General features: G+C 47.4%; 1 protein-coding gene and 1 long non-coding RNA gene across 2 annotated transcripts in view; one reads left to right on the top strand and one right to left on the bottom strand.

Moving 5' to 3' along the window:
* Positions 1–11,857, bottom strand: part of DEPTOR (DEP domain containing MTOR interacting protein) — a 158,916-nt gene extending 147,059 nt beyond the window's left edge. Inside the window, exon 1 of the mRNA XM_055546781.1 lies at positions 11,681–11,857. Coding sequence (XP_055402756.1) covers positions 11,681–11,856 — 176 coding nt within the window. The 5' untranslated portion in view covers position 11,857. The remainder of the gene's footprint in view (positions 1–11,680) is intronic.
* LOC129627136 (uncharacterized) lies at positions 9,325–14,744 on the top strand. The gene is made up of 3 exons (XR_008702436.1): positions 9,325–9,454; positions 9,557–9,695; positions 14,241–14,744. It is a non-coding gene; the product is annotated as an uncharacterized LOC129627136 (long non-coding RNA).
* The last annotated feature ends 32 nt before the right edge of the window (positions 14,745–14,776 follow it).

Raw genomic sequence — 14,776 nt, 5'->3', positions numbered from 1 at the left:
TAACCTAGGACGGAAAAGAATCTGAAAAAAGTGTATATACATATATATAACTGAACCACTTTGGTGCACCTGAAACTCACACAACATTGTAAATCAGCTATACTTCAATTAAAAAAGAATGAATCAATAAAGTCCTGCTGCTGCTGCTGCTGCTAAGTCACTTCAGTCGTCTCCGACTCTGTGCGACCCCATAGACGGCAGCCCACAAGGCTCCCCCGTCCCTAGGATTCTCCAGGCAAGAACACTGGAGTGGGTTGCCATTTCCTTCTCCAGTGCATGAAAGTGAAAAGTGAAAGTGAAGTCGCTCAGTCATGTCCGACTCTTCGCGACCCCATGGACTGCAGCCCACCAGGCTCCTCCGTCCATGGGATTTTCCAGGCAAGAGTACTGGAGTGGGCTGCCATTGCCGTCTCCACAATAAAGTCCTACTCTTCTTCAAATTTAAAAAAAAGAGAATTATAAACGAGTAGTACAAGCTAGTAAATTCCATGTTGAAGGTTTAGAAAAAGTGTATTATTGTCTGTAACTTATTCTGAAATGCTAAAAAAAATAAGATGAATTGATGGCTAGACAGAAGGATGAATATAAAGACAGTCATGTGATAAAGCAAGCACGGCGGAAGGTGAACTGAGATCTGAGCCGAGGAGACAAGGACATTCATGGTGGAATTCTCTACACTTGTCTGTATGTCTGAAAGTTTTCACAATAAAGTGTTGGAGGAAAAAGCTGATTCACTCATGTTCCTCATATTGGAATGTCCTTAAATGCTCTATGATAACGTTCGGCTCTCACAAGTATAGTAGCAGGGTAGGTGTCTTTTATCATGGCAACCAAGTTTATTCATCCTCTTTCATAGAGACAGGTCATACCCACTGCTAGGTTGGACTACCCGAGTCTACAATACAGTCATTAACAAAGTAAATTCTAACAAATGTGAAGGAAAATGAATCCTGGTTATGCATCAGATAACTGCCTTAAAACCTTATCTCTAAATTGAGTCTTGTTGCGTTTTTAAGAAGAAAATAGTACAAGTAGGAACTTTGGTAAAGTTTTATTTTATCAAGCTTATTATAGCTTAACTAAAGATGATATAAGAGGCACTTGGCATCTCAGCATAAAAGAGTTTATGTCACTACACGGAATAAACCTCTGGTTTTTGCAGTGAATACATTTGGTGAAAGTCATTTTCATTTATGGAAATGTTAAAGAGCAAACGTAAGTAGAATTTCTATAAAAATACTCGATGAAAATAGGATACAAGTTTACCCCATTCTCCTTTCCTCCTGGAGGAGAGGAGAGGAAAGTCAAAGTGAAACTCGCTCAGTCGTGTCCAACTCTTTGCAACCCCATGAACTATACAGTCCACGGAATTCTCCAGGCCAGGATACTGGAGTGGGTAGCCTCTCCCTTCTCCGGGGGATCTTCCCGCCCAGGGATCCAACCCAGGTCTCCCGCATTACAGGCGGTTCTTTACCAGCTGAGCTATGCGAGGAAAGGAATCGGGAAGGAAAATAGGATTTCTACATTTCAAAAAACTCACACTTTACTGGACTCTGTATATGTGCCTGAAAACAGTGTCAGTTCACTTCATTCGCTCAGTTGTGTCCAACCCTTTGAGACCCCATGACCAGCAGCACGCTAGGCCTCCCTGTCCATCACCAACTCCCGGAGTTCACCCAAACTCATGTCCACTGAGTCGGTGACACCATCCAACCATTTCATCCTCTGTCGTCCCCTTCTCCTCCTGCCCTCAATCTTTCCCAGCATCAGGGTCTTTTCCAATGAGTCAGCTCTTTGCATCAGGTGGCCAAAGTATTGGAGTTTCAGCTTCAACATTAGTCTTTCCAATGAATATTCAGGACTGATTTCCTTTAGGATGGACTGGTTGGATCTCCTTGCAGTCCAAGGGACTCTCAAGAGTCTTCTCCAACACCACAGTTCAAAAGCATCAGTTCTTCAGCACTCAGCTTTCTTTATAAACAGTGTATTAACCTTATAAATAGAACTGCTTTTTGATAGAAAGCTAACCCAGGATCCTCAACTGAAAATGTGCTAAATCTTCTTTAGATGGAAAAAGCAGTCCTTTCTTAATATACCTTCTTTGCAAATTTGCACATTTATACTCTGGTGGTTTAGTCGATAAGTCATATCCGACTCTGTGACCCCATGGACTGTAGCCTGCCAGGCTCCTTTGTTCATGGGATTCTCCAGGCAAGAACACTGGAGTGGGTTGCCATTTCCTTCTCCAGGGAATCTTCCCGACGCAGGGATTGAACCCGGGTTTCCTGCATTGCAGGCGGATTCTTTACCGACTGAGCCAGAAGCACCCACTTATACCCTGGTTGTTCTTAACCCAGCACCTCATTATACATCTCTGCACTATCCCCTTCCCATTCCTCCTTGCTTTTTTTTTTTCTTTTTTTGGTGGCCACACCACTCATAGTGTATTCCTCCAGAATTTTACAACTTGTTAGAAAACAGCGAAACTTCACACATAATAAAGTACAGGCACTAATCTAACTGTAATGAAAATAGGACAGCACGAGACACGGCTTTGTCTCTTAATGAGAGGACGTTCACGCTAACATTTTGTTTCTCACGCTCTAAGCTGTGGCTGGAGAAGCTTCTGAGCGTTTTGATCGAGCCTCCTTCAGAAGGCTACCTGGTCTGCCACGGAGCACAAGGCTCGGCTTGTCGGAGGTGTAACAGCTTCAGCACCCAAGGGACAACGCACAGAGCTGGGCGATCAAAGGAGGGCCCCGGACCTGCGTGGGTGCTGGGCCACAGTTCACCTCAATGAAAGGAACCTCGGGGTGAAGACCAGAATCAGAAATCTGTAGGTACACGTATTGCAGCGAGACAGTGTCACCAAAATTAAAGCAAATAACGCACGCCACCAACAATAACAAAACCACGAGCAACAGCTAAAGGTTCCAAGTGGAAGAGCTGGGCCCTGCTCTGATGACGTTAGCTGCCAACCCCCTGTGCAGCTGCTGTGGGCTTCCTCCGGCTGGAGGTCTTGGCGTTTGTCTGCTCTTGCTACACCCTGGCAACAGCTGTTATCAGAAAACTGAACACCTGAAAGTCCATCTTGTCCCCCACTCCCCAGCATGTGGGGAGTTCTCTCTCCATCTCGCCTCTCCTCGTCACCCTTAAAAATGTCTGAAAAGCTACAGCAAGGTGGCTCTTCGTGCAGACCCGGGTAAGTCCCTGCATCCAGTATGGACCATCTCAGCCCGGATGAGAGCGGCCCTGTCGCCCTCGCTGGCGGCGCCGTGGGGCATGGCCGTTTACCAGCCCTGCCCAACTGTGGCCTCCTAGCGTCTCACAATCCATAAAAGTCACAGGCATAAGCCTCCAAGTGCAGTTAAAGCTGGTAACACTGGGCAGAGGTCCCAGAGCTGGAACCCACCTCTCTCCTTAGTACATAATGAGGAACAGAGCTAACGACGGTGACATAGTGGGCAGACAGAGGGTTGATACTGTTCCCCGTGTCTTTTCCTCATCACTAAACTCAGAGACACCAACCAATTAAGAGCTGCTGTCTGATATAGGGATGTGAGTCCCTGATCCAAATAAATACTAGAAATTACAGGAGAGAAGAATCATCCATCATCTCTTATTCTCTTCTTTTGAGGGGTAGGCATTTGACTTATTTTCAGGTTTATTGATTCCAAAGTCGTCAGAAGGCAGGATCTAAATACCAGCACCGGCCTTTTAGAAAAGTTATCACAAACATTATTCATAAGCAACACTGCCGTCGTTTCAGAGACAGGCTTGCATAAGTGAAGAGAAGTGTAAAATTATTCCACAGCCATTCACTGAGCACACACTGTCTTCCATTTGCACGAGGGTTCCTGCAAATGACAAAGCACCTTCCCAGGCTCCCTCTCCAGGAAAGAAAGGAACCTTTTGCTGAGCTTGCTCTGTGCCAGGTCCGTGCGAGATGCCCCCACCTCCAAGGAGTGAAGTGGAAAAGATGCCCATGGAACAGGGTCTGTAAACGGGCAAAGCCTCCAGTTCAAAGGCAACTCAGCTCTACACGTGGCTCCTCTGCCCAACCCCAAATAGAGCAGCTCTCCATTTTCTGAAGCCCGCACCCCCCCCTCCTTTTCTTTATCTGAACAGGTGGTAATTTCCCAGACGCCAGGATATCCTCTCTGCTTTCAGGAAAATAAAGGCATCTTGCTTCCGTTTGGACCTCTACACTTCTGTAGGAGCATCTAGGCAGCCGCTCTACTGCTGTTCCCTTGGTTACCACGTCTAGTAGAGCTAAGCGTCCATACTGTTGGCCACCGACAGGGGCCACTCTCAAACACGTTCTCTACGCCAGCACTCCCCAACCTTTCTGGCACTAGGGATCGGCTCATGGAGGGCAAGTTTCCCTGGGGCCTGGGGAGGGCGGCGGTGGAGGGTGGCTGGTTTGGGGATGATTCAAGCGCCTTACATTCATTGCCCTCCTTTGAGAACCTAGTGCCGCTGCTGATCTACAGGAGGCAGAGCTCAGTGATGTGAGTGACAGGGCGTGCATCCGGAGTGACGGGGTGTGCATCGTGAGTGACGGCGTGTGCATCAGGAGTGACAGGGCGTGCATCAGGAGTGATGGGCGTGTGCATCGTGAGTGATGGGGTCTGTATCAGGAGTGACAGGGTGTGTATCAGGAGTGACGGGGTGTGCATCGTGAGTGATGAGGTGTGCATTGTGAGTGATGGGGTGTGCATCAGAAGTGACGGGCTTGTGCTCAGTCGCTCAGCTGTGTCCAACTCTTGGCGACCATATGGACTGTAGCCCATCAGGCTCCTCTATCCATGGGATTCTCCAGGCAGGAACACTGGAGTGGGTTGCCATGTCTTCCTCCAAGGGATCTTCCCGATCTAGGGATGGAACCCGGGTCTCCTGTGCTATAGGCAGATTCCAGCGCTATGAGGGGTGGGGTGGCTGTAAACGCAGGTGAAGCCGGGCTCCTCTGCTATGGCTCATTTCCAGAGGGCACGCCAGTCCCTAACAGGCCACAGACAGTCCTGGTCTATGGCTGGGGGTTGAGGACCCCTGCTCTAAGCCAATCTTCAAGTTCCTTAAGTTCAAAGTGCAATAAAATGAACTACAGTTGACCCCTTCTGAACGGCTCGGGTCCACTTATATTTTTGACTTTTTTCAATATAAATACTTCAGTACTACACAAGTCATGGTGAGTTGAATCTGCAGGTGGGGAACCAGGGATACAGAGAAAGTCTGACTGTAAAGTCACACTCAATTTTCAACTGTGCAGAGGGTGGTTGCTCTAACCCCCTCATTGTTCAAGGGTCAACTGTATTTCTCCTTCTTCTATTCTGCACCTCTAAATTCCGTATCTCATATTTACTTTATTGTAGATTGGCCTTTGGTTCCACCAGCTGACTTTTTATGTTTAGTTTGCATACTGCATTAACACTGGCAAAGCAAATTCAGAAAAGCTACTCAATATTGATTTAATATGTTTTTATGACCAGGGCAACAGCAAGCCTGTAGAAGTCTGGAAGGGCAGTCTGTTGCAGATAAAAGGCAAATATATCAAACCATTTGAAAGAACTGCAATTTCCTACAACTTACCTAAAGCTCAGTGCCTAGTAAATTGCTTTTAGGGACCCAGCTTTTAATGACTGGATGAGACCTTTGTAATTAGCATATTTAGTCTAGGTAGATGAGCATAACTGAAAAGCTTAAAGCACTTTCCTTCTTAATTACGCATTCCTCATTACGTTCTTAATTCTCCTTCCCACCCGCCCATGCTCACAGCTGGCAGAAGAGTGCACTGTAATTTATCTTCCCATTAAAATGATTTCAGATTCAGAACGAGTGGAGTTCAAATTAAGTGTTCCAGACCACATGGCAAGGAACACCCGGTTTAAAAGTTAATGGAGAAAGTGACCGTTCTATCTTGTCAAAACATAAACACTTCTTAGAAATTAATTAGCTTTTTCCCTGCAGAAGGGAAAAATCATTTGTCTCCTCGCTTGTTTGCAAAAGTTATCACACTTTGATACTCCTATATACATGATTCTGTTTTGCATTGGTCTCATCCTGACACTTGCTAACCCTTTAAATTACTCATTGGAGACACCGTTAAACTGAGGTCTAGCATTTTGCTTAACTCTCAGCTCTAGCGCTTTCTTGCTGAATCATCTATGGCCAGCTAGCTTACACGCTCTGTTCCTCAGTTTTCCCAACTGTAAAATGAGGATAACAAGCATATCTTCTACACAGAGTAGCTATAAAGCTTAAGGCACATATATATGTAATATATATTAATATATATTCCTAATACATATAAGCACTTGGAAGAGCCTTTGGCAGATAATAAATGCCATGTAAGTAGGTGACGCTAGTGGTGAGGAACCCCCTGCCAATGCAGGACATATTAGAGAGCCCTGGAGGAGGGCATGGCAACCCACTCCAGTATTCTTGCCTGGAGAATCCCACGGACAGAGGAGCCCAGCGGGCTATGGTCCATGGGGGCACAAAGAGTTGGACATGACTAAAGCAACTTAGCACGCACACACAAGTATTATTACTATTACACCTACCATCAAAACAGAGAGAACAGGGATAGTCTATGGGATTCCTTAAATGCTCCTTTACAAACCACTTTCTTGCTAAGTATCTTTGGAATTAACCTATAGAAGAAACATTAGGTGGATTTTGGGTGTTGTCATTAGAATGTCATAATTACGGCTGCATGGCAAATGTCAAGATAAGAGATTTACACATAAACATATAAAAACAAGTAATGATTTTAAAAGTTATAGTATGAAACCTCAGGATCATGAATGATTTACATATAGTTAATTATCTTCAAATTAGGAATGTGCTGAGACAATTTATGGCATGTTTTCTGTGTGTTGAATCAAGAATAATAGTGTAAAACAAAAAGAATAATACCGTAAAAAGACACACGCCGGAACTTCCCTGGAAGCCCAGTGGCTATGACGCTGCACATGCAAGGCAGGGGCACGAGTCTGATCCCTGGTGCCATGACCCCACGTGCCGTGTGGCCAAAAAATAAAATTTAATTTAAAAAAGATACATGAAAAATGTCAGTCCCATCTCATCTGGTGTGATAGTCATGCTGTTATCAAGCTGATGATAAATATCACTGCATTCTTTGGCCAATCCAAAAAGAGAGCAAAAAGCTTACTTGAAAAGTTTTTACACTTTGTCTTTCATCACTCTGATGTGTCATCCAAATGCATTTGTGTAATAGTTTTACTGAGATAGAATTCATACACCACATAACTCACCCACGGAGTGCACACAATTCAGTGGTTTTAAGCATATACAGTTATGTTACCATTACCGCAGCCATGTTGGAAACACTTCATCATCACCCAGAGAAGCTCTACACCCATCAGTAACCAGCCTCCCGCCACCCCCCACCCCCAACGCCACTTTCTGCCTCCACAGATCTGCCTATTTTGGACACGTGACGTCAGAGGCGTCAGAAGACATGTGTCCTTCGGTGTCCTCTTTCACTTGGCATAAGTCAAAGTCCCTCCATGCTGTGGCTTTTATCAGTACTCCACTCCTTCTTATTGCCGAATAACACTTCTCGTACAGACATATCACACATAATTGACCCATCCATCAGCTGACAGACACTTGAGTTGTTCCTGGTTTTGACTACTAGGAAAAATGCTGCTCTGAAAATCTGTGTACAAATTTTTATACAGATATGTGTTTTCATTTCTTTTGAATATATACCTAAGAGTAAAATCGCTGGGTCACGTGGTAATCTATGTTCAGTCTTTAAGGAAATGCCAGAATGATTTCCAAAGCGGCTGCATCGTTTTCTCTTTCTACCAGCAGTGTATAAGGGTGCCTGATCATAGCCATCCTGGGGATATGAAGTGATATCCAAATACATTTCTAATATACAAAAACATGGGGCTTCCCTGGTGGTTCAGTGGTAAAGAATCCTCCTGCCAATGCAGGAGATGCAGGTTCGATCCCTGGTCGGGGAAGATGCCACACACCACAGAGCAACTAAGCCCGTCTGCTACAAGTACTGAAGCCCATGCACGGCAACCAGAGAAGCCCCCAGTGAGAAGCCTGCTCACAGCAACCAGAGAAGCCCCCCCAGTGAGAAGCCTGCTCACAGCAACCAGAGAAAAGCCCACACAGCAAGGAAGACCTAGCACAGCCAAAAAGAAATACATATGTTAAAAAAAAATTTTTTTTAAAACAAACCCTACTCTTGTTAAGGTCATCACTCAAAAAAATATATATAAAAACATGCAAATACATTGGGCAAGGAAGTAAATCTTTTAGGATAAGGAAAAGCGCAAAGAGATTAGGAAAATGATTCCACAGTCAGGCTAGAAAAGAAAGCAGGATATATCTTTAAATTTTACTCAATTTCATATCCTTATGCAGCCAGCTGGCCTTACCAAAGTGTCAGGATTGTGGAGCCAGCCCCAATTTCACATCTGGAGCTTATAATAATCACAGCAACCACTACTCTTGATTTATTGATTTATTTTACAAAGTTCCTTCCCATGTTATGCCCAATTTGATCCAAAACCACAAGTCTTACTTGGAAGAGTATTATTATCCCCATTCTGCAGGCACAGTCACTGAGGCCCAAAGTGAGCAACTGACTTGTAAACATAGTTAAAAATAAATACCTCATCCATATATGAAACATCCATATATACATTCATAAACAAATGTTAAATAAATAGCATTCAGAGAGCTGGACCTGGAAGCCAAATTCCGCATCTCCAGTCCCAATCATAGTGTATCCTGTCCTCATTACTTATTTGCCTCGTCTTTGATGACCCAGAAAGCAACGGAAAGGAAAGAGAAGGAAGACAGTAATTCTGTGTGTGTGTGTGTGTGTGTGTGAAGCAACTAGAGGCAGGAAGCCTGGACATCACAAAGTCCCCACAATCAGCCCGTAAGAGCAGTACGTGAAAGCATGATAGTGACGGCAAGGAGGTCTGCACCCCTACTCCCTCGTGCGAGGTTCCTCTGGTAACCAAGAAGCCACTGGTGTGCACGGCCACTTAAATCCCTAAATTCTGAATATCACATTTACAGTAGTATATTTAGTTACATACACTACTCATTCAAACATGTGAGGAAGTGCTGTGTACTTGGTACTCAGCACCGTGCTAAGATGGTAGAGATTTTTAAAAAGCAATGATGACAGGTTTCCAAAGTAAAATTAAACAACCAACATTTAACTAAGCCTTTTACATGTAGCATCTCCTCATTCAATCCTCACACAATCCCCGCAAGAGAAGGGAAACTGAGGCACCGAGAAGTTAAGCAACCTGTCCCCAAGACACAGGATTAATAAATGGTGGAGCTGGAATCAGAAGCCCAGGCAAGCTGGTTCTAAACCCGTGTTCTCAACCAGCAAGCAGGCCTTCCTGCTAGATCTGGCTCAGCTGGAAGGCACGTGGGGTGATGCAAGGTGACCAATAACCTCTTTTAGTAAATGCTAAGTGCTCCTTAATACTTGAAGCCCAGAGGAAAGTCATCAACCCTATGGGGTGCTTATCTTGCCTTTTTACAGGTGAAGAGACAAGCCCAGACAAGTGAGTTCACTTGTCCAAAGTCACAGAACCATCACACTAAGGCTGGCGGGTGCTGACTGCGTGACAGGTACTGCTCCAAGCGCCAACTCATCTATTTAACCCTCGTCACACCATGAGGTAGGTTCCATGATTAGCCCTCATTCCTAGTTAAGTAACTTGTCCAAGGTCTCCTGCACCAGTAAAAGTAGCAAACCCAATTCACCGGGCTTTCAAGTTTTCCTCAAAACAACTTAATGTTGCCTTTTGGCAACAAAGTAGCTGCGCACAAGTTCAAACCCAGGTCTACCTAACCGAGTGAGAGAGAGCCCTCTGTCTTCCTACACTAAACCCGCCACAGCGCAGAGGGGTGCAGGGGGAAAGGGGAAAGTGTTCCGGGGACCCCCTAAGGATGGCGCAATCACGCATGTTTGAAGGAGAAGGTGCTTTCTGGAGAGAGGCACCAAGCAATATTTCACTTTTTTTTTTTTATTACTTTTTTTCATTATTGAGATGATAGTTTGAGTACCCTTTGGAAAACAATCTTTCATAGTGTGATGTATTTTTTATATGTCTTTTTTTATTGTGGTAAAAATCACATAATCTAGAACATGCCATTTTAACCATATTTCTTAAAAGGAAGTGAAACGTACCCAATTGAGCTGATAAATTAAAATGTTAGTGTTTCAAATTGAATCAGAAAAGCTTTACTTTTTTTTTTTCAATTAGAAAATCTCTTGATGGAAAAGAAGCTTTTATTCTCTTGAATTTTGGCTATACATTAAAAACCATCAAGGAATCGAAATGTGCGATTTGCCTTTCGTAACGTTAAACTCAATTAATTCTGACCTCCAATATTTGCTTCCTCAATCCAAGAGCAGCAAGCAGAGTGGTTACCAAACCTTTAGGGATCTTTGCAAGGGTGTCTCTCTCCTCCGTGTTCTGAAACCAGCGTTTTAGACACCAAAAAGAACCTGGAGACTCAGGCCAATAAGAAGGCAGAGGCGCGCACGCCGTCTGATGGGACTAGCGGCCCATGCAAGTGGCTCTGACGCTGAAGCCAAGGAGTTCTGTTTTCCCTGGCAAACCGATCTATGACCACAAGCCCAGCAGCTGCGGAACCGGTCAGACCGTCAATACAACCCTCAGAGACGAATCCAAGGACCGCGATGGGATGGGAGTGATGGGGTCTGAGCCCTGGGCCCCGCCTGTGCCGGGCGCGGGGACGCAGTCGGGGCGCGGCCGCCCGGGCCAGTGCGCTCCGCCCGAGGCGTGCGCGGGGACCGGGCGGGACCCGAGCCTCCACGGCCCTTGCGGACGCGGGCGCTGACCCACGCGCGCGTGCGGACGCCGGCACAGGCGCGGGGTTTCCAGCCTTCGGTTTGGCCCCATAAGGACCTTCCGGGGTGCGCCGGGGTCAGGTCCGCTTCACGGATGATGACACTGTGGCTCAGGGCAGCGACGCGAAACGTGCACCTCAAGTGACGGCGTCGCGGGCAGGCGGCTTCCACCCGGAGGAGCGCGGCCGCGGGGGCGCCGGCTGCGGGCTGCCACGCGCCCCTCGCGCCCCGGCCGGCAAGACCCCAGCGCCCGGGAAGGGGCGCGCGCGCCCACCGCCCGAGCCCGCCGCCGCTCCGGCTCCCGCCGCCCAAGCCCCCCGCCGCCCCGCGCGCCCCCGGCGCGTCCGAGCGGCGGAGGGCTGCAGGAACCGGGCTACTGTGAGGTCGGCTGCGGGCTGCCCACGCGCCCCTCGCCCCTGCCCGGGGGCCCGGCTGGCAAGACCCCGGAGGCCGACGCCCCCGCGCGCTTACTGCCCGCGGTCCCCGCTCCCGCCGCCCCGCGCGCCCACTGCCCGAGCCCCCCGCACCCCCCGCTTCCGCCGCGCGTCCGAGACCCCTGGGTGTCTGAGCGGCTCAGGGCTGCAGGAACGGGGCTGCGGTGAGGCCGGCTGCGGGCTGCCCACGCGCCCCTCGCTCCGGCTGGCAAGATCCCGGAGCCCCCGCGCGCCCATTGCCCGAGCCCCGCGAGCCCGCGCCCGCACGGCCGCAGCGAAGCCGGGGCCAGTGGAGCCGCGGGCGCGCGGGCTGGCGGCGCCCCGCGAGCCGCGGCACGGCCCCCCGCCTCACCGCAGCTGCTCGCCGGTGACCAAGACCTCCGCCATGCGCTCGAGCTCACGCTGCCGCGCCCCGCCGTCGCCGCCGCCGCCCCCCTCCATGGCCCTCGCTGCGCCCTCAGTCTCCGTGGTCCGCCGTGGGCTCGGCTCCGAGCCCCAGCCTGCCCGCACTGACACCGCCCCCGCCATCTTTGCTGGGGGCGGTGCGGAGCTCACACGCCATTGGCTACCGCGGGGAGGCGGTGGGCGGTGCCCAGAGAGCCCGCCCACACGGGGGCGTGGCTTAGCCCCGCGTGGCCGGGGGCGGGGCCGAGAGGGAAACATCAACACGGGGCGGGGCGGTTCTGAGCGCGGGCTGAGGCTGCAGGTCCGGCCCTGAGGCCTCTCCTTGACGCGCACAGCTGGTCTGCGAGGTCCTGGGCACGGTCGGGGAGGCTACTACACACGGGTGCAGGCATTTTTATTATATCGTCCACGTCCCCGACTGCCAGGCTAGAAATAATCATTTCCCTAAGCAGTGAACTAGGAAGGCTGTACATACACGTCATTGCAGGGTTTCAAGAAATGAACCATGCTTCTCGCCCAACCTTCTCACCAAAGACAGTTTACCTACCTTTGCTGTTGCTGTTCAGTCGCTCAGGCGTGTCCGACTCTTCGCGGCCCCATGGACCGCAGCACTCCAGGCCTCCCTGTCCATCACCAACTCCCAGAGTTTACTCAAACTCATGTCCATCGAGTTGGTGATGCCATCCAACCATCTCATCCTCTGTCGCCCCCTTCTCCTGCCTTCAGTCTTTCCAGCATCAGGGTCTTTTCCAGTGAGTCAGTTCTTCGCATCAGCTGGCCAAACAATTGGAGTTTCAGCTTCAGCATCAGTCCTTCCAATGAATATTCAGGACTGATTTGCTTTAGGATTGACTGGTTGGCTCTCCTTGCAGTCCAAGGGACGCTCAAGAATCTTCTCCAGCACCATGGGGTCATCAATGAAGAATGCTGGGTTGGAATCAGATGGACTTGAGATCCAGTGGCATACCTATAATTTCCTAACTAAATGTGCTTAATTCCCAGTTTCTTCCTTTACAAAATAAAAATAATTGTGGCTACCACCTAGTTGACATCTGCTGCATTAAAGACGCTTCCGGTAGTCGTTACTTGTTTTAATTGCAACAAATGGTAAAATGAGTATTGCCCTCTTTTTACTCAGGAAGCAGGCCCAGAGAGATGAGGCAACTTGAGCCTCATTGTCCAAAAACTATGAGAATCATTTAACATAAGCATGGTGCCCAGGGTTAATTAGATCAACAGCTTGCTTTTGCTCCTGTTTTTATTCTAAAATTGCTACAAAGAGTATCAAGAGTTTGCATGGATTTCACCTTCAAACATGCAGTTTCTATCTTGATCCTGTCATTTACTAACTTTGCAACCTTGTGCTAGTTACTTCTCCAAGACTCCATTTTCCATCAATAAAGCAGGAGTAATCCTACTTTATAGGGATGTTGTGTGACTTAAGTGAAACAACATTATGTAAAGTTTCCAGGTATATGCCATGTGTTCAATAGCTGTTCTCTTTAACATCATTGTTTTTTTAAATACTTTTATTTATTCCTTATATTTGGGTGAGCTGGATCTTCGTTGCCGCTTGGGCTTTTCTCTAGTTGAGGCCGGTGGGGACTACTCTATTGCAGGGCCTGGACTTCCCTTTGCGATGGCTTCTCTTACTGTGGGGCCCGCGCTTTAGGGCCCGCGGGCTTCAGCACAGGCTTAGTTGCTCTGCAGCATGTGGAATCTTCGGAGCAGAAATCAAACCTGTGTCTCCTGCATTGGCAGGTGGATTCTTAACCACTGGACCACCAGGGAAGTCCCTCATTATTGCTTTTAATATGAAAAAGAAGATAAAGAAGGAGAAAAAGGTGAAGAAATTCTTGCCAGATACTTTCCATTGTGTTTTTGTTTCCAGACAAATCCATTTTTCTCAAGTTATTTCTAATTAATATTTGATTATTAATAGGTCTTCAATATGAAGAAAAGAGAAAGGCAGAACAGGCCCCACTAAATCTCTTTGATTAATAGTTTTAAGCTTTTTGAAAGTGTAAAATGAAAAAGACATATTGACCTATTCCTAATTATTCATTGTTCAAGCAATATTTTGTTTTATCCAAAAGCTCTAACTACATATTGTAAATCATATCACTATTATGATTGTCTTCTGGCTTTTCTCCCTTTAAATCTAGTCATGTTTTCATTTGAATTCAGACAGCTTTCTTCATCTCAAAAATGAAAAAAAATTATGTAAAATATTTTCCTGTGTAATAGTTTGTGATTAAAACTTCATGATAGAAACTTTTATCATAAAAGTTTATGATTAAAAAAACTATTTAAAAAACACCTTAACAGAAGGCGGGGGTGGGGATCCAGTCAGTAGAGTAGCTGACACCACTCCTCCAGCGAGAGGCAGCGTGGGATCTGCTGTTCGTGCTCGAGGAGAAGGTTCTGTGTGTGTTTGCGTGTGTAGATGTGAACAGGACTTGGGATGCCGGTGGGCTATTATTGTTCTCATCTTTCTTTTCATGTAGGAGACACACCATGTTCCCCTTGGCTAGAAAACAGACCCTTTCTCCTAAGAGGAAGGTTAGTTAGCTCACCAGAGGACCTGTGTTCAGGGCACGCCTGGCCTGGAACCGCGTGTGATGTGCCGGTGCCCTGAACAATAAGAGGGCGCGGACACGGCGATCCACCCCTGACCTCCGAAGGACGGAAGATTCCAGCAGATCGTGGTTTGATTCCTGTTCATTATCTTTTCTAAAAATTTGTCCTTTGCAAAACCAGGATAATACCACTGATCCCATGGGATTGCTGGAAGGTGAAATAAAATGGAATGAGCCCACCTGTCACAGGCAGAAGCTGTTAAACCTGAGCCTTTTCCTCCTCCTCTCCCTATTCACCTGCACCATGCCTTCTTGCTATTTTCAAGCTTAGATGTGTGCTTGCATGGGCATATGAGTGTGTGTGTTTTTAATCCACTGAAGACTGGCACTTTGGCAAAATACAATAAAAATGAATTTTTAAAAACATACAAAGCAGAAGCCCCGAATTTTTACTGTTTGGTGAA

This window comes from Bubalus kerabau, chromosome 14, assembly GCF_029407905.1.
Source record: "Bubalus kerabau isolate K-KA32 ecotype Philippines breed swamp buffalo chromosome 14, PCC_UOA_SB_1v2, whole genome shotgun sequence".
Lineage (NCBI taxonomy): Eukaryota > Metazoa > Chordata > Mammalia > Artiodactyla > Bovidae > Bubalus > Bubalus kerabau.
Note: the sequence above shows the minus strand (reverse complement) of the source record. Positions and strands in the feature narration are given on the sequence as shown.